General features: G+C 36.1%; 1 protein-coding gene across 1 annotated transcript; it reads right to left on the minus strand.

Annotated features, from left to right (window-relative positions):
• Window positions 1-8538: 8538 nt before the first annotated feature.
• On the minus strand, window positions 8539-22684 carry LOC103285187 (protein LEG1 homolog). Its single transcript, XM_008140538.3, has 6 exons — window positions 22384-22684; window positions 20131-20217; window positions 17497-17681; window positions 16163-16263; window positions 14058-14296; window positions 8539-8645 (listed from the first exon to the last, which is right to left on the minus strand). The coding sequence occupies exons 1-6, from the start codon at window positions 22682-22684 to the stop codon at window positions 8539-8541; spliced, it is 1020 nt and encodes a 339-aa protein (XP_008138760.2).
• Window positions 22685-23030: the final 346 nt, after the last annotated feature.

Genomic DNA, 23030 nt, shown 5'->3' on the forward strand with positions numbered 1-23030 from the left:
TGTAAAACTATTCCTTGCCCCTGCCAAAAGCAGGGTAAGTATGTCTTAACATGAAGAATTAGTGAGGAATAGTGTTCACCCCATTTTAAAGTTCAAGGCTCTGGAACATGTTCATAAGATGACCAAGAATCCTGAATTCTGTTTGGGTACAGAAGGGCTCACCAGCACACTTTCCCCAATCAGAAGAGTATGACCAAATGCCACTCTTCCAGGTTCCCCCAGATCTTGAGCCCTGAGTGTGTGTATGAATGAGCCCCATATCAACATTTAGCGCTGATGAACGCCAGGCAATTTCTCAGTCATCACCAAATTTCTTTTGAAGGAGGGAATGAGGTAGAGATGAAGATATTTCAGGAGCTGCTGCTTTGTGTATTCCAAGGAAACATTTTTAAAGGATTTATTAAGGTATTACATTTTGAAATAACTGGAAGGATGCCAGCTGACTCTGTAATACTACAGATATATTTAATAAGATATTGTCATCCACACATTTATACCAAATCCAGTTTTCCAGAGCTGTCCACCTGCTCTCTGTCTATGAAATGGACTCTATTTTGCTCGGTAGTTCAGTTTGTTCATTAAAATGCGCATATAAGTGAAATAGGGAGGGATTGAAGCAAAAAAGAAAAAAGAGAGAGAGAACTCATGGACATGACAGCAGTGTGGTGACTGTTGAAGGTGAAAGAGGGCATAGAGGGGATAAATGATGATGGAAAAATAAAATTAAATAAATTCAACTTTCCTTTCACACAAAATTTATATTCAAAAGTTATCAAATTTTAAATCTTACCACTAAATCAATTACATTCATTAGCTTTTAGTTTACTTATGCAAAAAAAAAAAAAAATAACCCAAACAAATAAATAAAAAAACACCTACACCTGTTTTCATACTGGCATTTAATACAGAAATAGTTAATTAAAGTAATTTTAAAAACTAGAGTGGCACCTGGGAAGGATTAAATATGTTGACACATCATGGAGTATTGTTACTCAGGGAAATAGAAATTCATGTACAAGTTACCTACTGTCTTATGGTTTTTCCCTTGCTAACAATATTAAGATTTGAAAAATCTCATCAAATAACTGGAGATTTCTGAATATTAGTCAGATTCTAGGTCTCTGGAGCATAACATGATGAATTCTCCAAATATGTGTAAAAGATCTTGGTACATGCCTAGTGCTCCAGGGACACATTTATTGATCATGTGCACCATGAAATTTTACTTCTGCAGTAGAAATGCAAGTTTATACTAAAATTCACCAAATAATGTTGAACAAAAGATTCAAAGTCAACTGGCCAATTTTTTTATATAAAGCTTTCAGGTCTCCTTACATTAAAAGTTATGCTGTGCTCTCCCGGTGTGGCTCAGTAGTTGAGCATCAACCTATGAACCCAGTCAGGCCACATGCCCATGTTGCGGGCTTGATCTCCAGTGGGGGGCATGCAGGAGGCAGCCAATCAATGATTTTTTCTCATCATTGATGTTTCTGTCTCCCTCTCCCTTCCTCTCTGAAATCAATTTTTAAAAAATTTATGCTGTGCTACGTGGAGTCCTGCTGTTGTAAATCACAGCTTTATAAAAGGGAACAGCATGGTTGCATTGTGTCCTAATGGCTGGTGGAACAGGAGTGGGGGTGTGGATTCAGAACCAGAGTGATGGGCCAGCTCTGCGCCCTGTGGCTCCCTCTCCAGCCCAGCAGCTGCAGTGCAGGCCTCGGGGAAAAGCACACAGGTCCTCAGGTAAAGGCCTCTAGTGTTTACTTAACTTCCACCTCATTCATAGTAGCAACTGTTTGTTCCCCAGAAAAAAAGGCTCACATACCAGACTCACATGCAAACCTCAACATCTAGCTCAATCCATACTGTTTCTGAGAGCAAATGATTATTTTTCAGGAGGCGAATTTATTCCACATTTTTTAAATTTCAGCTTTTGCTAATGTCAGCACTAGGAAGCCAGTTTCTTCACTATCAATTGGAATGAACCTTCAAATGTATGCAGTTCTCTTACTGGGCCCATGAACTACGTAAATAGGAGGTTATAAATGTATTGCCAATTTATGATGCTGTTTAAAGATCATTATGGAAAAATAAAATGTCCTTAAGTTTTACAGTGAAATATGTACAATGATGAAATTCTCCAGATCACCACTAGATGGTATATAAAACCTATTAAATATAGTACATTACCCTGTCATTGCTGCTCTCTGTTTCAGGTTTTTCCCAAATGGCATCTTAACGATTGCAAGTCTAATTATAATGAATTAATATTAATATTACAATTAATACTCATTTAATGACTTCCATAGACCCGGATCCAAAAATACTATACTAGCTGAGTGACCTTAGAGAAGTCATTTATTCTCCCTGTACCTCAGCTTCCTTATCTGTGAAATGGAAATAGTTAAGTGCCTACCTAGCTCATACGAGTTGTAACAATTCAGTGAGTGTGTATGCATTTAGAGAAGTCTTTGACACTTCATAGGCTGGCTATTATTATTTGCCAGACACTCACTCTACATGACACCTCTATATAAAGTCTGTATATGCATGTATGTCTTCTAAATTTTAACTTTCCCAAGTTCAGAACTGAGACTTGAACTAAGATCTCTGCTAGTCCATACTATGATACCATATGGCCTTTTGGTGGGCTGTGCTGGGGTTCTTTACACATGCAATCCCTATTAACCACTCAGTCATTAACATTTCTTGAGTACCTACCATGTACCAGCAATTAGGGAGATTCTGGGCATGTTTCTACCCTCTATGGAGACAGGCAGATTCAGCCAGCAAGAAAAAGGGGTGAAACTGAATAACTGTTAGGCAGCAACTGTTGATGCTGCACATTCCTCCAACAATAGTTTTGTTTTGTTTTAATACGGATGCTGCCTTAAATTAAAAAAAAACACACACACACACACACACACAACAAGAGTGAATGACTAATATGGAATGCCCCAAATTCAAGCACATAGAAGACCAATTTTAGAGAAATAGTAAGGCCTTTTTCCCTTTGAAATCTTTCCTGACACAGAGTGTTTACACATGGCTCATTTGCTGGCACCTCTGAGTCAACATCCTCCTTCTTGGAACTGACCTTTTCTCCTCTCTGGTCACATGGTTTGAATGGGAACTCTTATGTTATTTCAGATCTAATCCCCAAAGCCCCACACTTCCTGTGATGTTGATGAGTCCAGGATGCAATCATGTCATGGTGACTTCTTACTGGGTCAATCATGTCATGGTGACCTCTTGGCTTTGGCTGAATACACCAAGGGTGAGCCTCGGCCATGAACAGACTGACTCTGAATCCCTCCCCGGGTTCTTATTTTATTTCCCAACTAGAATCCGCAAAGGCCAGCCAGTGCCTCCCTGGTAGTGGGAGCAGCAAGGTGTGGGTTGCGGGTGCTGGGCAAGTAGCATGGGAAGCTGGCCTCCTCAGGTAGGAGAAATGAAGCTGAAAGGCAGAGGAGCAGAGATAAAGGACTGAGATAGAGAGGCCTGATCGTGGTCCTGTCCCCGGATCCAGCTGTTCCTGGAGCCTGTGAGAGCCCTCCCCTCCCAGAAGTTGACTAGTCACATTTCTTTAATCACACTTGACAACAAGGCATCCTCCAGTAAATACTCCTTTTTGCCCCAGATAGTTTGATTTGAGTTCTCATCACTTTGACTAAAGGAACTCTTACTAATCCAGGTGGTCACTCATCCTATCCACTCAAAGTGTAACCCAGCACTTTAAGTCCTCACCCATAATCTGTCCAGGTTTAATTCTCACAGTAGGCAGGTATAACACCAAAAGAGAAAAAAAAGAAACAAGGATCCCAAAAGGTAAATATGGAGTTAATATGTAAAATGCTGATGGTTAATTAGGACTAAGAAGTATCTTGAAGGAACACACTTTCCCAGAAATGCCAAGTGCTCTGTAAATGGATGTTACCTCTGAAAGCTGCCACTTCAGTCCTACTACACGTTTGGAGGGCTCAGCTCTCCCAGACTTTCTGCTACTGGGGGTTCCAATAGTTTTGCAGTGTAGGTGAGTGGTATGACTCGACTTCATTAATTGATAGAGGTTTTGATTGCAATCTCTATAAGCTAATTGAGTAACTTTTTTTTTCTCTCCAGTTATTTATACCCTCAGAAACACAAGACTAAAGCAAATTCAGGACACCTGTTTCTAGGGCAGATGCCTAAAGAAGTTAATCCCTTCAAAAAAAATATATATATATATATGTATATATGTAAGATTCTGAGATTCCACTATGCCAAATGTGACAGTTATGAAAGCCGAGCCCTGAATTGCAGATATAGCTAGGGGTATAGGGCCATCTAAAACCTGACAACTCGTTTATTAGTTTTGTGACTCCTTTAGACACAGAATGGACATACCCTAAATTAATTTGGAGCAGCACACAATCACTTCTCTGCTATGTAGTATACAGTTCAAATTATGACTTTCTTACACATTTCCATTTTTTGCTCATTTTGTTCAAATTATGGCTTTCTTACACACTTACATATTTTCCATTTCTCAAAAGATCATAGTATTAAGAGTGTCTATGAAATGCCACTTCCCTTAGTATGGTAAATATGGCCAATTCACTTTTGTGAATTTTAAATAAAATAAAAATAAATTATTTGCTCTTTGTCAATGATATATGTTAAAAATCTTTTCTTCTGTGTAAGTTGCATTTTAACTTTATTTTGCTGGTCTTGTCATGCAAACATTTTCAATTATTAGGTTGACAAATCATTTCTTTTTTTATTGCATTCAGACAATAAAATTAAAAAGCCTATGATGCCGAAGCCGGTTTGGCTCAGTGGATAGAGCGTCGGTCTGTGGACTGAAAGGTCCCAGGTTCGATTCCGGTCAAGGGCATGTACATTGGTTGCGGGCACATCCCCGGTAGGGGGGTGTGCAGGAGGCAGCTGGTCGATGTTTCTCTCTCATCAATGTTTCTAGCTCTCTGTCCCTCTCCTTTCCTCTCTGTAAAAAATCAATAAAATATATTAAAAAAAATAATTAAAAAAAAATAATAAAATAAATAAAATAAATAAAAAGCCTATGACTCCACCAAAGCTTAAGAGGTTTTTCACCCAATTTTTCCTCTTGCATATCTATGGTTTAATTTCTTTATATCTAGAGGCCTGATGCATGAAATCGTGCAAGGGGCTTGGCCCTGGCAGCCGCTGCTTCATCCTGAAGGTTGTCCAGTCTAATTAGCATATTAGCTTTTGTTATTATAGACTAGAGGCCCGGTGCATGAAATTAGTGCATGGGGGGGGGGGTTCCTCAGCCCGGCCTGCACCCTCTCCAACCCGGGACCTTTTGGGGGATGTCTGACTGCTGGTTTAGGCCCAATCTTGTCCTGCACCGTCTACAATATGCGACTCCTCAGGGGATGTCCTATGCCTGTAGGATTGGGCCTAAATTGGCAGTTGGACATCCTTCTTACAATCTGGGACTGCTGGCTCCTAACCACTCACCTGCCTGCCTGCCTGATCACTCTAACCACTCTGCCTGCCAGCCTGATTGCCCCTAACCACTCTCCCCTGCCTTCTGATTGCCCCTAACTGCTCTCCCCTGCCAGCCTGATCACCCCTAAACACCTCTACCTTGGCCCCCACCACTGTGGCTTTGTCTGGAAGGATGTCCAGAAGACGTCTGGTCTAATTAGCATATTACCCTTTTATTAGTATAGATTGCTAATTCATTCAGAGTTTGTTTTGTGTGGTGTGTGAGAAATTAACTTATTTTTTAATCTTTTTCCAACTGGCTATTTAATTTTTCTTATTTTAACTTTTTCCTACAGCATTTATTAACAAATCACTCTCTATTCTAGAGACATGGGATTCCATGTTTGTCATGTACTATGTTTCCATATGTATTTGGTCTAGGTATGAACTTCCTATTCCATTCTTCATATCTATCTGAGCTGTTATCTGCTCATGGTTATGTTATCAAACTTTTAAAATTTCATTTGAGTTTACCCTCCCTTAGGCAACTCAGCTTTTCATTTCTGAGATGATTTTGGTTTTTTTCATCTATTTCTTGAGTTTTATTAACTATTTTTTGTTTTTTTCATCTATTTCTTTCTTGAGTTTTATTAACTTTTTTTTTCAGTTCTCCATTTTTTTAAAAATTCATCTCTATTCTTTATATTTTAATATTTAATTCCATTTGGTTTTATATTCTCAAAGTCTTGTTTGAGAATACTTAACTCTGTTTAGAGTGAAGGCTTACAGTTTTCTTTTGCTTCATGATGATTTTCCTGCTAGTGTCCATCCTCCTCGGTCTACCTGACAGGTTTTCTTGGTCGACCTTGCTTTCCGGTTTTGGGGCCCAGGGACAACTGCCCCAAGATATTTCACAACAGCATACAGAATATGTCAAACTAGAATGATTTGGGATATGCAGGAGTGGGAGCAGTGCTCTGACTCCCTACGATAGGTGCTCTCCCTAATCCTAAGGGTCTGAGAGATGACCTTACCACAAGTTATAAAATCCAGAGTTAAAAAGCCTGAAGGTAGAGGAGGGTGGGGGTAAGGGGGAGAGATCAACCAAAGGACTTATATGCATGCATATAAGCTTAACCAATGGACACAGACACCAGGGAGGTGAGGGCATGATGGGGGGGTGGGGGGCAATGGGGTCATAGGACACATATGTAATACCTTAATCAATAAAGAAAAGAAAAGAGACTCGCTGTATAGATATATGGTAAATCTGTTTCCTCACCCATATATTTGTTAAATCATATAAAACATTTGATGTATGGAACATTTATTATTAAGTACTCTAATATTATTAAAAATTATAAGTAATAAAAAATTACACCAAAGATTTTCCATAGTAAACAAAAATAATTTTTTTACAAAATAAAAAAGGCCAAAACTTGTAAAATCTGGGAATGAACTTGAACAAAATATTGTTCAATTAAGAGTTTATGTTCAAAACTAAAAAGATACAAAAACAAAATAAATAAGTAAACAAAATAAGTAAGTAAATAAATAAATGATGTACAACAGAAAAAAAAGCTTGTAAAAATAAACCTTGTAACACCATCGCTAATTTGCTATCTAACTTTCTTTGTCCCATCAATTTCTCACAAATGTATTGTTTCTTTGTCTAAAAAGTATAAAAAGGGTACCTAGTTTGATCATTTCTTTGAGCCTTATTTTATGATCTGAGTATCATTTCACATTGTGATTCTTCTGTGTGCACAGATTAAATTGACTTTTTTCCCTCCTGCCAATCTAGTCTTGTGTCAATTTTATTATTTAATTACCAGTCCAGCTTGTAAGAACTAAGGTTGGGAGTTGGGGGGGTGGATACAGAATGGGATCAAAATCTGTATTACGGGGGCACTGCTATTTGTTGATTTTTCCCTTTTTACTGAGAGCGGTTTTGCCTACTTAGTATCATTTGTCTTCAAGTAGTTTAATGATTTGGTTTTGTATACTGGTAGACATGTTATAGATGTGTAATTATTTCACATGATTTGGGGAGGCTGTTTACCCCACTGCCTCTGTTATATACAGCTAACAGAAAATCTTGCATGTGTTTTTGGATTAAATAAAAATGTATTCATGGTCTTGGCTCATCAAAGATGTTTTTACTGCCCAAACAATACAACACATGTCATCCATCTCTCAGCACAATTATTATAACAACTGCTAACTTTTGTAAATGCATCTTATTCATTGGGAAGAGTCTTAGCCACTTGGTAAGTATGTTTTTATTTTACTTAATAATCTTCATTTTAACAATAACTGATCTACAAAAATTGCCCAAGTTCACATGGGGAAACAATAGACCTGGAATTTAAACTATGCCTTTCCTATTCCAGTGGCCATATTATTCAAACCAGTTTATCTAATTTATTAGTTAGTGGGTAGAATTAGTCTGATAAAGCCCTGGGAAATCTTCATAGGAAAGCTTCATGTCAGCTTTGGATGTAACCACTTCCGGCCAGTGCATTCTCTCCTTAAACGTTCATTATCACATGTGGACCATGGAGAGGAAACTTAGTATACAATTGCTATAAATTTGTGATCAGTGAAAACGCACAAAATGACAACTTAGGTATTCTACTGGTCAGTTCAGTTTTATGAGTTTTAAAATTTTAATAGACAGGATTTTTCAAATGTTCTGGATTTGGTTATAAATCAGCAAGATATTAACCTAAATTTCATAAAATTAGGTTACATAAGTTAACAACAAAAGAGCCAGATGAGTTTAATGTCTGTTTATTAATTTCTCAATGATTTACAAGAGTTTAATATAATCTTCTTTAAATGCTAAACATTATATATTGGTGAATTAAAAGTTAAGAATTATTAATTAACAAAATAATAATAACATTAACTTGAATGTAAAATTAGGTATGCATGGACAAAATTCTAACAAATAAGCATAATTAAAAAAACAACAGAGTCAAGAAAACTATCCTGGTTATGATCGTGTTAAATTTTGAAATTGCTATTGCCCAACAAATTAGAAACTTTTATTGTTAACTCATTATTTCCAGAAATGTTGGATTAAAGAGTTATTATAATTTTAAGAATTATTTCTGAAAGCTCTAGAATGAGTTTTCTTGCAAGTTCTGTCTTCATTAAAATTTTCCATACAGTCAAAGAGAATGACCCTGGAAAAGATATAAAATTTTTACATGTAAGTTTAAGCCCAATTATTGAAATGCTTATTTTAAATAAAATTATGTGTTTACATACAAATATTATATGTTCATTACATGATAATTTTACACATATATTTTTAAAATTAACTAACCAGCTCTTCATATAAAAATCAATAAGAAAAATTAAGTAACTCCATAGAAAACTGGATAAAATACATGAACACATTCAAAGACTATAAATTCATATAATAGTGAAGCAACATTTTCTACATAACAAACTAACATAAATTATAAAAATAGTTATTTGGCAGTGGGTTGGAGAAAAACAAGAACCTTAATTCATAGTTTTATGACAAAAATGTAAAGTCCTAAAAACTTTTTTGAGTACCATTTGGCAATATATGGCCCATCAATTTTAATTAATTTCCTTTCTAAAAATTTATTGGTAAGATAATAAATTGTGCCCAAAAAGTATGTACAAAATGCCATTGTTGTTTTATTGCCAATAGCTTATAACATAAAATAATCTCCACAGGTATAATTTATTAAATAAAACACTATATATCCTTTAAAGAAAATAGTTGGATTAACACCTTCTGATACAGGTAAAGCTCCAAGAAAAATTTTCAGTTGAAAAAGTATAGTGAAGAGCAGTGAGTGTGATTTCATTTGTACAAACAACACAGGTTTTATTTATTCATTTATTTGCACTGTTCAATATATAAAAAAAATCCTAGAAATTTGCACCAAAAACTATTTTAAAAAATAGGTGAAAGGCTAAGAGATATGATTGAGGAGAGATGATGAAGAGAATTTTTATTTTCATTTCATGTGTTTATACACTTAGTCTTTTAAACGTTGAATATATACTTAGATGTACTTTTAAAAATAAGTAAAAGGTATAGCAATTAAAATGTGTTTTAAGAAAATAGTAAAATAGAGTTTTTAAAATGATGATTGAAACTAAAACATACAGTATTTCAGGTTAGATCTGTTAATATACAAAAGGCAGCAGTTTGGAAGTATCTTCCTAGACTCTGGGGATGGGAGGGTAATGCTTAATTTCCATTTAACTTTCATAAACATCCTTTACTCTTCTCCATGTAGTTGTAGCATATTACCTGATTGGTGGGTGGGGGCATTTGGTTTCATGTTTCTCAGTTGGCTAATCTATCTAATGTCCTAAGACCTGAGATAGCACTTTTTCTCTTCTTTGTATCTAGACTAGTGAGGAAATTAGGGAAATTTGAAATGTTTAGATTTGGTAACATTGAATTATCAGGTCTCGCCTTGATGCATCCAACAAGAGCAAAGTGTTAATACCAGATTCCAAACTACCCTAGAGCATAGATTTCTGTATGCGGGATGATTCGTTAAGGGGAAAGAGCACGGACTTTAAAATAATACTTCCAGGAGGCAAACTTACTGGGTCATTTACCATCTGGGGAATTACTTAAACTTACAAAGCCCATGTTTTTTTATCAGTGAAATATGCAACCATAACTGGAGCAAGAAACTCCAATTGCATAAAGCTCCTAAAATATTTGAGTATATTTGTTACTCTAAGTAATGAAAATAAGATTTCAAATCATATATTTAATGTACTTGTGTTTACTATGTTTTTATATCTTTCAGATTTTTTATTTTGTTTGTTTGTTTGAAAAATATCAATTTTTTAAATTGTTTTAAGCTTGGTTCACTGAATAAGAGCATATCTGGAAAGTTGGGATAACTATGGTTATTCAAACATACAATTATAGATTCACTCTACTCAGAAATCCTACAGTTGAGGAAATGGAACAGAGTGCTTCATCCATGATTAGTAAGACTGGATGGTGGGAGCTTACATAAGTCCATTCGCTAGTTTCCCCATTAATCATAGCAGGATTTATTTTGATGTTCTTTATTTCATTCTAAATTTAAGAGCCACGTATAAGGACAGAATATGGGTTATAGATTTAAAAACATGGGCTTGAGGTAGTCTGGTGGCTTCATGGTCAATAAGGACAAATCATGAGTGGAAGGATCAAAATGTGTAACATGGAGCCCTTGCCAATTTGGCTCAGTGGATAGAGCTTCGGCCCATGGACTAAAGGGTCCTGGGTTCAATTCTGATCAAGGGTATATGCCCAGGTTGCAGGTTCAAGCCCTAGTGGGGGGCATGCAGGAGGCAACCAATTGATGATTCTCTCTCATCATTGATGTTTCTATCTCCTCTCTCCCTCTCCATTCCTCTCTGAAATTAATAAAAAATACATATATTTTTAAAATGTGTAACATGGATACCCATAGGAAAGCATAACCTTCTTTGAAAGTATATATATATATGCCTAATGTGCAAATTGTCCCCTCAGGAGTTCAACTGGGAGTCAGGGAGTTTGATCACCCGTTATGACATGCAGTGACCACCAGGGGGTGGCGCGGAATGAATAAAGGCCCCGGCCAGCAGCCATAAGGTAAGGTGACCAGACTTCCCGCTTTTGGCAAGACAGTCCCGATTTTTAACAATTTGTCCCACGTCCCGCGGCGTTTTAAAAAAGTCCCGATTTTTGGAAAGAATGCACGACAAGCTAGGGAACGGCAAGGAGAACAGGAAGGGAATATACGGTTTTCAGCGGCCATGTGGCTATTTAGCCAGGATATGAGTTTTATATTATTTTTGTTAATTTTATAATGTTAAACTTTAATAATAACAAGTGATTGTTGAGAACTGATTATCGAGAACTGCTTATCAAAGTTCACATTGTTGATCAGTTGTTAGAATTCGACCACCATTGTTTGGACTTAATGAACAATGGCATTTTTGGGGATTGGCAACGACGAAAACATTTGTAACTGTCTCTCAGACGATACACATCGTACTGCGTGCTAGCAAGCTAGTTAAACAAGTGATGTCATTACAAATCAGCTATTCAGATAATTTAGGTAAATAATTTATTTATTTATTTCATAAAAACATAAATTTTCTTGAATTTAGCAGACAATACTCGTATTATTTATATTTTATAGTGGCAGCAAAAAGTCTAGTGCCGGCCTTGAAAGTGACACTTACGACTTACGTTACGGCAAATTCAGAGGAAAAATAATACAAGTTAGTATTGTTATTATTTAGAAAGAAATAGGATTAAAATTAAAATAATTTTTAAAATATAGTTACTTTATAACAATCAAATTAATTTAATTTATAAACTAACAATAAAATATGTTCACATAATTATGTAGCTACGTAAGTTTTTTTTTACGTAGGTACATAATTACGTGGGTTTTTTTAAATATATATTTTATTGATTTTTTACAGAGAGGAAGAGAGAGGGATAGAGAACTAGAAACATCGATCAACTGCCTCTTGCACACCCCCTACTGGGGATGTGCCCGCAAACCAAGGTACATGCCCTTGACCGGAATCGAACCTGGGACCCTTGAGTCCACAGGCCAATGCTCTATCCACTGAGCCAAACCGGTTCCAGCTATTTACTGTGTTTTTAAGCAATATGTATATAATAATTTATAATATAATTTTAAATTATTTTTTTTTAGATTTTTAACATAATGAGTAAGAAAAGAGGATGCAAATTCAACAATGATCTAAGAAGTGAAATAGATTAAAACATAAAATGATTGCATATTGTGCAGAGAGCACCAACGCAAATTTTGGAGGAAAAGTGAGAAGAGGTACAAATAATATTTTTTATAAATTAAACAAAAACCTTAATCAAAACATTATTGGTGTTGGTTGTGCAGCGCACATAATACATAATGCCATTCAAACAGCTGCTGACTTGTTGCCCGTAGATGTGGAAAATATTGTTATTAAAATATATTCTTATTTCTATATATACACTGTGCGCGTTGAAATGCTTAAAGAATTTTGTGAAACTGTGGAAGTCAAATATCAGAAAATACTTGGATACAGTAAAACGTGCTGGTTAGCTCTTTTGCCAGCTGTCGAAAGAATTTTGAAAATATACGATCCTTTGAAATCCTACTTTCTATCACAGGATAAATGTCCTAGAATTTTAGAAGAGTTTTTTGAAAAAGAATCTTCAAAAATTTGGCTAGAGTTTGTATACAATCAAGCAGCTCTTTTTCAAAATGCTATAAAACTTATTGAAGGTGACAAAATTTCGGTAATCGAAGTAGCAAATGAAGTTAATAATTTAAAATTTCAGTGTCAAGAGCGGTTAGAAAATAATTTTCTTCTGTTAACTATCCGTAATAGTATAAGCCAACTAGAAGAACAAGGTGCAATAAATCATGCAGATATCATGAATCACGTCAAAAAGTTCTATAGTAACTGCATAGATTATTTAGAAGAGTGGACGGTACATTACAATGATATTGAACATTTTCATTGGGTTACATTAAAACAAGAACTTAATTGGAATGATGTGCAAAAATCATTCGATCATATTACTCAAAATTTCCCATATAGTAATATTTCCGAAAATGATCTTTTTAATGAGGTATCATTATTAAAAAAATATATTGATAAGGAAAAGGTTAAATCTTGGGCATCAGCAAAAATCACAATAGAGAACAAATGGTTAGAAATATTTCATCATTTTGAAACAAACCATGTTCCATACAATAATGCACTAAAAATTGTGGAATACACGCTGTCCTTACCAGGAACTAATGCTGCGACTGAACGCGTTTTTTTCTACGGTAAATAAAGTGTGGACATCAGAAAAATCATAATTAAGTGTTGAGACTTTGAAAGCCATTTTATGTGTGAAATATAATTTAACAAATTCTTGTGAAAAATATCATGACCTTTTAAACAATGACAGCAATCTACTAAAAAAAATTCACTCAAATGAGAAATATGCCAAAGAATAAAATAATACTATACATAATTTTTTTATTTATTATATTTGTAAATTGTACTTATGTTGAAATTTTAAAAAATAAATCACAATACTATTTTTGCGTTCTATGAAAATTTTTGTTGCTCTATATAGACCAAAATTTTAATGATGTTAATGATGTCTCGCTTTACCAATGTTAAATCTGGTCGCCTTACCATAAGGCCCTGATTGGCCCTGATCACTGGCCAGGTCTAGGGACCCTACCTGTGCACTAATTTTGTGCACTGGGCCTCTAGTGTGATATAATCATTATTTGTTCCTTTACAACTCATTGTTATATTGATTTTGTTTAAGGTATTTTTAAATATATTTTTATTGATTTCAGAGAGGAGAGGAGAGGAGAGGAGAGAGAGAGATAGAAACATCAATAATGAAAGAGAATCATTAATCGGCTGCCTCCTGCACACACCCTACTGGGAATCAAGCCCACAATCTGGGCATATTGCCCTTGACCAGAATCAAACCCAGGACCTTTCAGTCCACAGGCCTATACTGTATCCACTGAATCAACCTGGCTAGGGCTTGTTTAAGGTATTTTTAATAAGGCCCTTACCTGTATCATTATCCACTTCACGAAGAAGATGTAAACCAAGCAGGACTATGTTTTGAAGTTCAGTAAAGTCACTGATGTTGGGAGCTCTGTCCCCATTGACAAGCATTCGTGGTGGCAGACTCTTCTGGAATTCATATGTTCTAATCACAGTTGTAGGAAACCTGGCTACAGCTATATATCCCACACCCACATACCAACTTTTTCCAAAATCTACTTCTGGTTTAGAATAGTCTTGTAACCTAAAAGACAAGTGGACACATGTATAATTATAATTAGTCTACTAAGAATTTCAGACTCAGTGTTTTCTAGGAAAAAATTCATCTTCTGTCAACAAACGAAGAATGTAGATCTTAGTTTAGAATGTGATGGCCTGAGTGTTTTTTTATTGTGTGGGTTTTTTTTTAACCCTCACCCAAGGATATTTTTCCATTGCTTTTTATAGAGTGGAAGGGAAGGGGAGAAACAGAGAGAAACATCGATGTAGAGAGACACATCGATTGGTTGCCTCCCACATGCGGGATTGAGCTTACAACCGAGTTACTTGACTGAAATCAAACCCAGGACTCTTCAGTTCATGAGCCTACCCTCTGGTAAACCAGCTAGGGCCTGAGTTCTTACCACTGAAAATATAAATATAGATAGTTAAAATTTTAAATTTGTGAAAGAGTTTCCAATCAGGTTTTTATATTTTATTTTGAGTTTTATCACTTTTAAAAAGATACCTTATCTTTGCATATCCTATATAATAAAGAGGTAATATGCAAATTAACCTTCATACCCTCACAAGATGTCTGCCTACGACCAGGCCAGCAAGGGGGTTAGTGAGAGACGACCAAAAGACTGAACAGCAAGCTGTGTGGGGCAACCAGGCCAGCAGGGAGCGGGCAGTTGGAGGTGACCTGGCCGGCAGCAGGAGGAAATTAGGGGCAACCAGGCTGGCATGCAGAGGCAGTGAGGGGCAATCAGGCCAGCAGGGGGGGCAGTTAGGGGCGACCAGGCAGGAAACAGTTGAGTGATTAGGAGCCAGTGGTCCAGGATTATGAGAGGGATGTCCCGGATTAGAGAGAAGTGCAGGCTGGGCTGAGGAGATCCCCCCTCCGTGCACAAATTCCATGCACCAGCCCTCTATAACTAGATATTATACAATGACTAAGTAATACTCTTTAGAAATGGGCAGATAAAAATCAAAGATTCCAAGGTAGCATATTTGTGAGATTCATGCATCCTTTGTGACTATTGATTTCCTGAAGTTAGGAGGTCCCCAAAATATTATGCATTCCAGGGAAATATGTGTGTGCTTTTCTTGTCCAATTTTCTAAATACATGGGCTTTTCCTACAGGACACAGTCTTCTGGGAAACCAAACTCTCTCACATATTTGAGGGACAAATTATCACAGTGGTGAGGTTAAGGGTGTAGGAAATCATTTTATAACTCTATAATTCATTGTTCTTATTCTCATCAGCCATCTAAGCATGCTGAACAGCTTGCAATTTTTTTAACAGACTCATTCTTCTTGAAATGTTGTCTGCTCCCTGCTGTGCTACATTTTCTTTCAAGTGTGCTAACCCTGATACTGGTTTTTCATATATATATATATATATGCCTAATATGCAAATTGTCCCCTCAGGAGACCAGGAGACCAGGAGTTTGATCACTTGCTATAATGTGTGCTGACTACCAGGGGGCAGCATGGAATGAAGGAAGGCCCAGGCCAGCAGCCAGAAGGCCCTGATCAGCCCTGATTGCCAGCCAGGCCTAGGGACCCTACCCATGCACAAATTTCATGCACTGGGCCTCTAGTCAAATTATATGTCTTCAATCAAAATAATGAATAAAATGTCTTTTTCTTAAATAGAGAGAAATTGGTTGTAAGTTCTATGTGTTGGTTTTTTGATATGAGATATTTCTTCTAAAAATTGTGCCCTTTCTTCATAAAACACTTTTTGAGCCTGATCATACTAAAATATATATACCTCATCATTCAATACCCTGATTTTTAGATATGTTATTTAATAGGAAGATTGAAAGTTATGTTATAAGAAGAATATAAACCCCCAAATTATTTGCCATATTAAAGAAAAATTATTTGGGACCCAATCTTACCTATCTTCAAATATTTTGTAAGCATCTTCCAAAGATGTTGTATGTGCAGCCCATAAATACTTCAGTAAGTCCTCAAAGCTACTAGAAGGTAACTGCAAATGCTATAGTAAAGAGGAGAAATTGATTCATATTTGAGAAAATATAACAATTTATTTCCCTATAATTTCATCTTGTTCAAATTTACAACTTAACAATAGTCTACATCAAAGGAGAATTTTGATTCTAACAATTACAGTATTTTCCGGCGTATAAGACAACTGGGCATATAAGATTTTCCTGGGTTAAAAAGTCATCTTATACGCCGGAAAATATGGTAATTTGTGTAAGCCATCAGTGACTAACACCCTGGAAAGACTATAATAATTACCTATTATTTGTAGCAATATTAAATGCATTTATAAGAAATCAAGTGCAAATATTTTCTTAGCAATCAATACTGTATTTTTATTATATTTTTCTCTGCTACCATAGTTGAAATTATAACAAAAGTTTAAGATTAAGAAAAAGAAAATATTATTATATTTAATTTAAACTTATCTAAAATAATGAACTAAAGCCCTAACCGGTTTGGCTTAGAGCATCAGCCTGTGGACTGAAGGGTCCCAGGTTCAATTCCGGTCAAGGGCATGTACCTTGGTTGCGGGCACATCCCCAGTAGGGGGTGTGCAGGAGGCAGCTGATCGATGTTTCTCTCTCATCGATGTTTCTAACTCTCTGTCCCTCTCCCTTCCTCTCTGTAGAAGGTCAATAAAATATATTTTAAAAATAAAAATAAAAATAAAATAAAATAATGAACTAAAACTGCAGAGCTAGAAAATCAATGTTTTCAGCACTGATCTTAGTCCATGTCTATGCTTCACCAATGAATTTTATATTGCTCATTGAATATTTTATTTTAATTGCCCCATAATTCTTAGTTCTACCTATATGTGGTCATTTATTAATGCAGTTTAAATAAGTTGACTGCTTAAAAAACAACTCTATAATCATATTTCTCTCAAGAGTTATTCCATGGTTGACCTAAAGGTTCAATTAACCAGAATAATTTCATTCAGTGTTATATCCTGGGTGCTCTCACATTTACCTATAATTTTTTAGGGTGAGATGAGAGGATAGATTTTGTGTTAATGCTTTATTGATTCAGAGGATGTTAATGGCATGTAATGTCCTGCTGCAATGTAATAATATTAATATAACTTGCATAAAAATTTACATTGTAATACTGAGAAAAATATTGTATAATGCACACAAAAACCTAAACCAAAGCATTTTACAAAAATAATACCTTATTTTACCAACTCTTAAGAGAATAAATTAAAAATATAAAATGGAACCTGGTAGAAGACATTCCACTTTCTCATTGTCTTAGGGAAGGATAACTGACAAGTAGCAACATTAAGACAAAATTTTGTTTGATCCTTGGGTGGTGGCAAAAGTATGACTTGGTCTGATGATATCCCCATTATGTCAGAGCCAACCGCAGCCAGGAAGGGTAATACACTGAGAAAGTAATTCATGTCTGTAAGAGCAAAATACCTATTATCACCACAAGCACTAACAAATGTGATCAGGGATATTTTTAAGTAAATCTATAAACCATTAAGCAAAAACTCACAGATCCAGCAATATATTAAAACAGTCAGTGGAAAAAATTGAAATTCTCCATAGGAATTATATATCTAACTTTAATATGCTTCTGTTACTATCTCTACAATCATAAATATAAGTTAAAGTAGTTGACTATAATGTTTTAAAACAAAACATCATTTTAATAAATTTGGTAATATTTTCTTTTCAAAGCAATAAATATATAAGGAAGATAGGTATCTACTTGTGCACAGAATAATACAACACTTTTAACCGAGGTTTTGCCATGAAATGTGACTTTTTTCTAAAATATTTTAATGTGGTTATAGTATTGATATTTTGTATTTTATTTAAGCAAATTCAATGAGCAACCATGACATTACAACGTCCTTACATTACATTAGGTCTTTAAAGTAAAAATGTTGGATTAAGGGTTGACAATAGGTCTTTGGATAATTAAACTGACAATGAATTAAGTTGTTTTTCTCTCTGCATTGAACCTACTTCAGCAGATTCAGATATTATAATATAGTTGGCTGTAAATTCTATACTGTTTTCCACTGGTGATGCAGGAAATTTTTCATCATACATATCCATTTGTGAATGCAGTCCCACACCCCCTATAGCAGGCTGATACTTCAAACTACTAAGTAAATCTGAAAATTTAAAAAAAAACAAAACTTGATTCTAGCTCTTTTCGTCACATCTACTGAGAGGATGAAAACCATTGTCAGTCATCAGACTGTCGACATTCCAAAAACCGTCGACATCACTCTGAAGGAAAGCACAGTTATTTTTATCAAGGCCCCAGAGGCACTTCAATCACATCACTGTAGATAGGTCTCAGTCTCCTTGGAAAGAAAAAGAAGCGGCTCCGGGTTGACAAACGGTGTTGAAATGGAAAGGGACAGGCTGCGGTCATGTACAGAACATGATCAAGGGTGTGTCTCTGTGCTTCCGTTACAAGGCGAGGTCTGTGAACGCTCACTTCCCCCATGAACACCATTAATCCATAATAGTTCCCTGGCTGAAATCAGAAATTTCTTGGATGAAAAGGACATTTGCAGAGTTCAGATGAGGCCAGGCGTGTCTTGTTCAGTATCTCAAGCCCAGAAAGATGAGTTAATTCTTGAAGGAAACAACATTGAACTTTAATCAAATTCAGCTGCTGTGATTCAGCAAGCCACAACAGTTAAAAACAAGGATATCATAAAAGTGTTGGATAGTGCCTATGTTTCTGAAAAAGGACCAGTTCAGCAGGCTGATGATTAAGATCTTAGTTTTCCAGCTACAGCAACAGCAAGATTCGGATGATTCCTCAGACTGAATGTGATATTTTAAAGATGCAATAGCCCTAGCTGGTTTGGTTCAGTGGATAGAGCCTTGGCCTGCGGACTGAAGGATCCCAGGTTCGATTCCAGCCAAAGACACATGCCTGGGTTGCGGGCTCAATCCCCAGTAGGGGGTGTGCAGGAGGCAGACAATCAATGATTCTCTCTCATCATTGATGTTTCCATCTCTCTATCCCTCTCCCTCTCTAAAATCAATAAAAATATATTTTAAAAAAAGATGCAATAAAAGCCATGTATTGACTGGCACAGGTGTAGGGTGTGGTAAGAGGGTAAGAGGACGGGGAGGCAGAGTGGGGTGGGGACTTGATGCTAGACCTGTGGCCTTGATTCTATGGGGGTCTTTGAGAAGACCCAATCCATGTCATTTTTGAAAAATATGTAAAGGTTTATATGCTCTGTGTCACTCCAGGAAAGTGAACTTTAGTGAGATCTTGTTTCTAATTATTGAGAAATACCTGTAAGAAATTGTGTGCAAACTAGTTGTGTGCAAACTAATTGCAAAACACAAAATAAAACTGAAGAATTAGAAAATGCCTTCTGACTATTTTTGTATTAAATATCTGACTGAAGGCTTAGATTCCTGCTTGATAAAATGATTTATGGTAGACAAATCTTTGTTTATGGGTTTAAAAGCTACACACACTTGCTCTGAGCAAAATAAGAAAAGGGATCATTTTCTTGTCCTCTCATTTCCCTGTCGCTACCGGGACCTCCCCCCCACCTAACTGGCAATGCTGGTCTGTCAGGCAATCATCCTTTGAAGTTCCTTTTCTCAGTCCTGTGAAAAGCAGAATATGTCCTAAGGAATCATAACTTGTGGCTGTTACATCCTAGAATGTGGCATACAGGCCACAGGACACATGATGAAGTAGATTTATTTTAAAAAAGGAATAGTAATGTTTTTGTTTTTTCTCTGTCCCTAGAATTTTATGTTGAATACATAGTTGTTATTTTTGTGTGTGTTTTTTTTTTTTGGGGGGGGGTCAGGAGAGGGGGCTGTTACCTATTTTGCTATTTAAATGAACTTACCAGCCCACCAACTGTCCTCAGAGATGCACAAACCATCGCCAGAATCATAGCCACAGTCTGTCCTCTGGCTGGGATCCGCTAATCTGCCTGGCAGAGAGAAGATACACAAATTATTTATTAGGCACATTTTTAAACTGTTTATAATTATCACTTAATTAGGTATGCTTTTTTTTGGGTAAAGATACACATTTATCTTTTTAATTAATTATTTTTGTTTTTCAATTACAGTTGATAGTATTATACTAGTTTCAGTTGTATAATATAGTGGTTATACATTTATATAACTTAAGAAGTGATCCCCCCATATAAGTCCAGTATCCAGCTGACACTGTACATAGTTATTACATTACTGACTACATATTCCCTATGCTGTACTTTACTTTCCCATGACTATTTTATAACTGCCAATTTGTACTTCATTTTTTTGTTGTTAATCCCTCACCCAAGGATATTTTTCCATCAATATTTTTTTTAGAGTAAAAGGAAGTGGGGGAGAGAGAGAGAGAGAGAGAGAGAGAGAGAGAGTGAGAGATCAATGTGAGAGAGACACATCGATAGGTTGCCTCCTGCACATGCCCCAACCCAGGCCAGAGATTGAACCTGCAACCCAGGTACATGCCCCAGACCATCAATCTAATTTGAGACCCTTTGATGTTTGGGCTAATATTCTAACCACTGAGCACCACCGGCCAGGGCCAATTTGTATTTCTTAAATCTCTTCACCCCCTACACCCACCCCTCAAACACCCTTCTATCTGGCAGCCATCTGACTGTTTCAACATATATCTTCTGATGACTAGTATTCTTCTTCCTATCACTCTTTATCTTTCATTTCTCTTCTCTGAACCAATTTCTTTTATTACTACAACTTTGTACTTTTGAATTACCTGTCTTGAATATTATTTACTTTTGTAATGATTCTCTCTTCTAGTTCCTTCTCTTCTTCCCTTCAAAATGAGGGTGGTAATAGGCCCACCGATTAAAAGAGACCTACAGACAAACCAAATCCCTGCTCTGTCATTTACTCAGTTCATCTTTGTTAAATAACTTTCACGTATGCCTTAGTTATAAAATGGGAATAATAATATTACTAACGACTCCACGCTCTTCCCTGTTTTGCACTTTTAGCTTTTATCTATAAGTTATTATGTATTTGTTCTCTGTTTAACTTTTCCTACCTTTCCTGTTCCAATGGTGTTGTAATGTCTTTGATGGCATGGAAAGTGTCTGAAATACTATTTCCACACACACATCCCACTTGGCTCTTAGAAAATGCTGGGCACATATAAGCCTATCACTAGGTGAGTTTAGTCAGGCTTGGTCCTAATGTGTGAATGTAATGCAAGAGTAAGAAAGGCTTTAATCTACCAGCCCATTCAGCCTCCTACTACCACAGGTTTGCAGTCCCCTGAGACTGGCATGCCTCCCATAGTGAACTCTATGTTCATGATGTCTCCTGGACCATGGTCTTCTTGATTCTAAGGGAAAGCCAGATAAATAGAAGTAGATTTGAGTCTCAACATATACCTTGACTAAGATGGGTGGCCTGCCAACCTCAGTAGCTCCTGCATGTGACTCACATGCCACACATAAACTACTATCTCCCTATATTTTTCCCCATAAGAACTGAACTAATTTCCTTACTGGTAGTGTTGTCAGTATGGAGTAGGCAAGAGGCACCACTGTTTTTCATGAGCTCTTCTGTCAGCCAAAACAAAAATATTCTTTAATTTATGAATCTTTCACACAAACATCTTCTAGCTGAACATTGAATGTACTTTATTTTCAAAAGGAATAAATAATTTGCAGAAAAACATCTCTTATGCACAAGGTGCCACTATTTGCCATCATTCCCAAAGGTAACATAATTAGAACTCTAAGGAATTCAAATTAATTTCATACCACCTCTGTTTTTAATGTATCACCTCTTGACTGTTTTGCTCATCTCACCATTTAGAATGGAGTCTGGCATCTAGTAGAAGTTCAATAAATAGTTTCAGGATGCTCAATAGGTTTCTGTTTAGCAACTACACTGTATGCCTATTGGAGTTTCTACTAAAAATAGGCAACACATGAAAGAAGGACTTATGGAGGAGAAGAAGAAGGGGAAAAAGTAGTGGTTATGTGGGGGAAGGAGGGAAAATAAAATAATCAATTTGAAAAACAGCATATGACATATATAGAGTCCCATTTCCCAATTACTATGTGGTTATATTGGCAGATCATTAGATTGAAAACAAGAATCATTCTTACCTGTAGTATATTGCCAGCCATGCTGTAGGGGCAGTCCCCATAATATATTTTGTTCATTTTCTGGTGCAAATTTTTCAAAATAACGGGCTGTCTGGCTCAGTAGAATTTTATACATCCCCAATCTCTCAGGATATACCCAGGGATTAATAATGTACTTTCCATTTTTCACCCTATAGTCACTGAACTGACCAGGACTCTCCTTCCATAGGGGAGGATACAGATCTGAGAGATTGGGTGCTTCTGCTAATGAAACAGAAAAGTAGCCAGTTAGTAAGCAGGCCCAAAGAGAAGGGAAAGCCATTATGCCAAAGCTGGAGACTGAGACTGTGGCAGGCCTTTTATTGGCAAATGGAGGAAGAAGTCATGGTATTCATTGGCTTTCATGCCAATATAGAAACACTGTTCTTTTCACTGTGAACAATACAGTATAGAGTGCCTTTCCAATGAAAATAGGATACCTTACTTGTTAAATAATGTTAATAATGTAGTTTGTGGTTTACATAACATTCTTTTAAAGCTATTGAAAATTTTAATCTTGATTGAGTAAATATTTTAAACACTTTTAGAAAACAGCTATCATATTTTCATTTTATTTTTATGCCTATTAAATTAAGTACACTCATTCAGATATACAGCTATCTTATTCA

This window comes from Eptesicus fuscus, chromosome 10, assembly GCF_027574615.1.
Source record: "Eptesicus fuscus isolate TK198812 chromosome 10, DD_ASM_mEF_20220401, whole genome shotgun sequence".
NCBI classification, from domain to species: domain Eukaryota; kingdom Metazoa; phylum Chordata; class Mammalia; order Chiroptera; family Vespertilionidae; genus Eptesicus; species Eptesicus fuscus.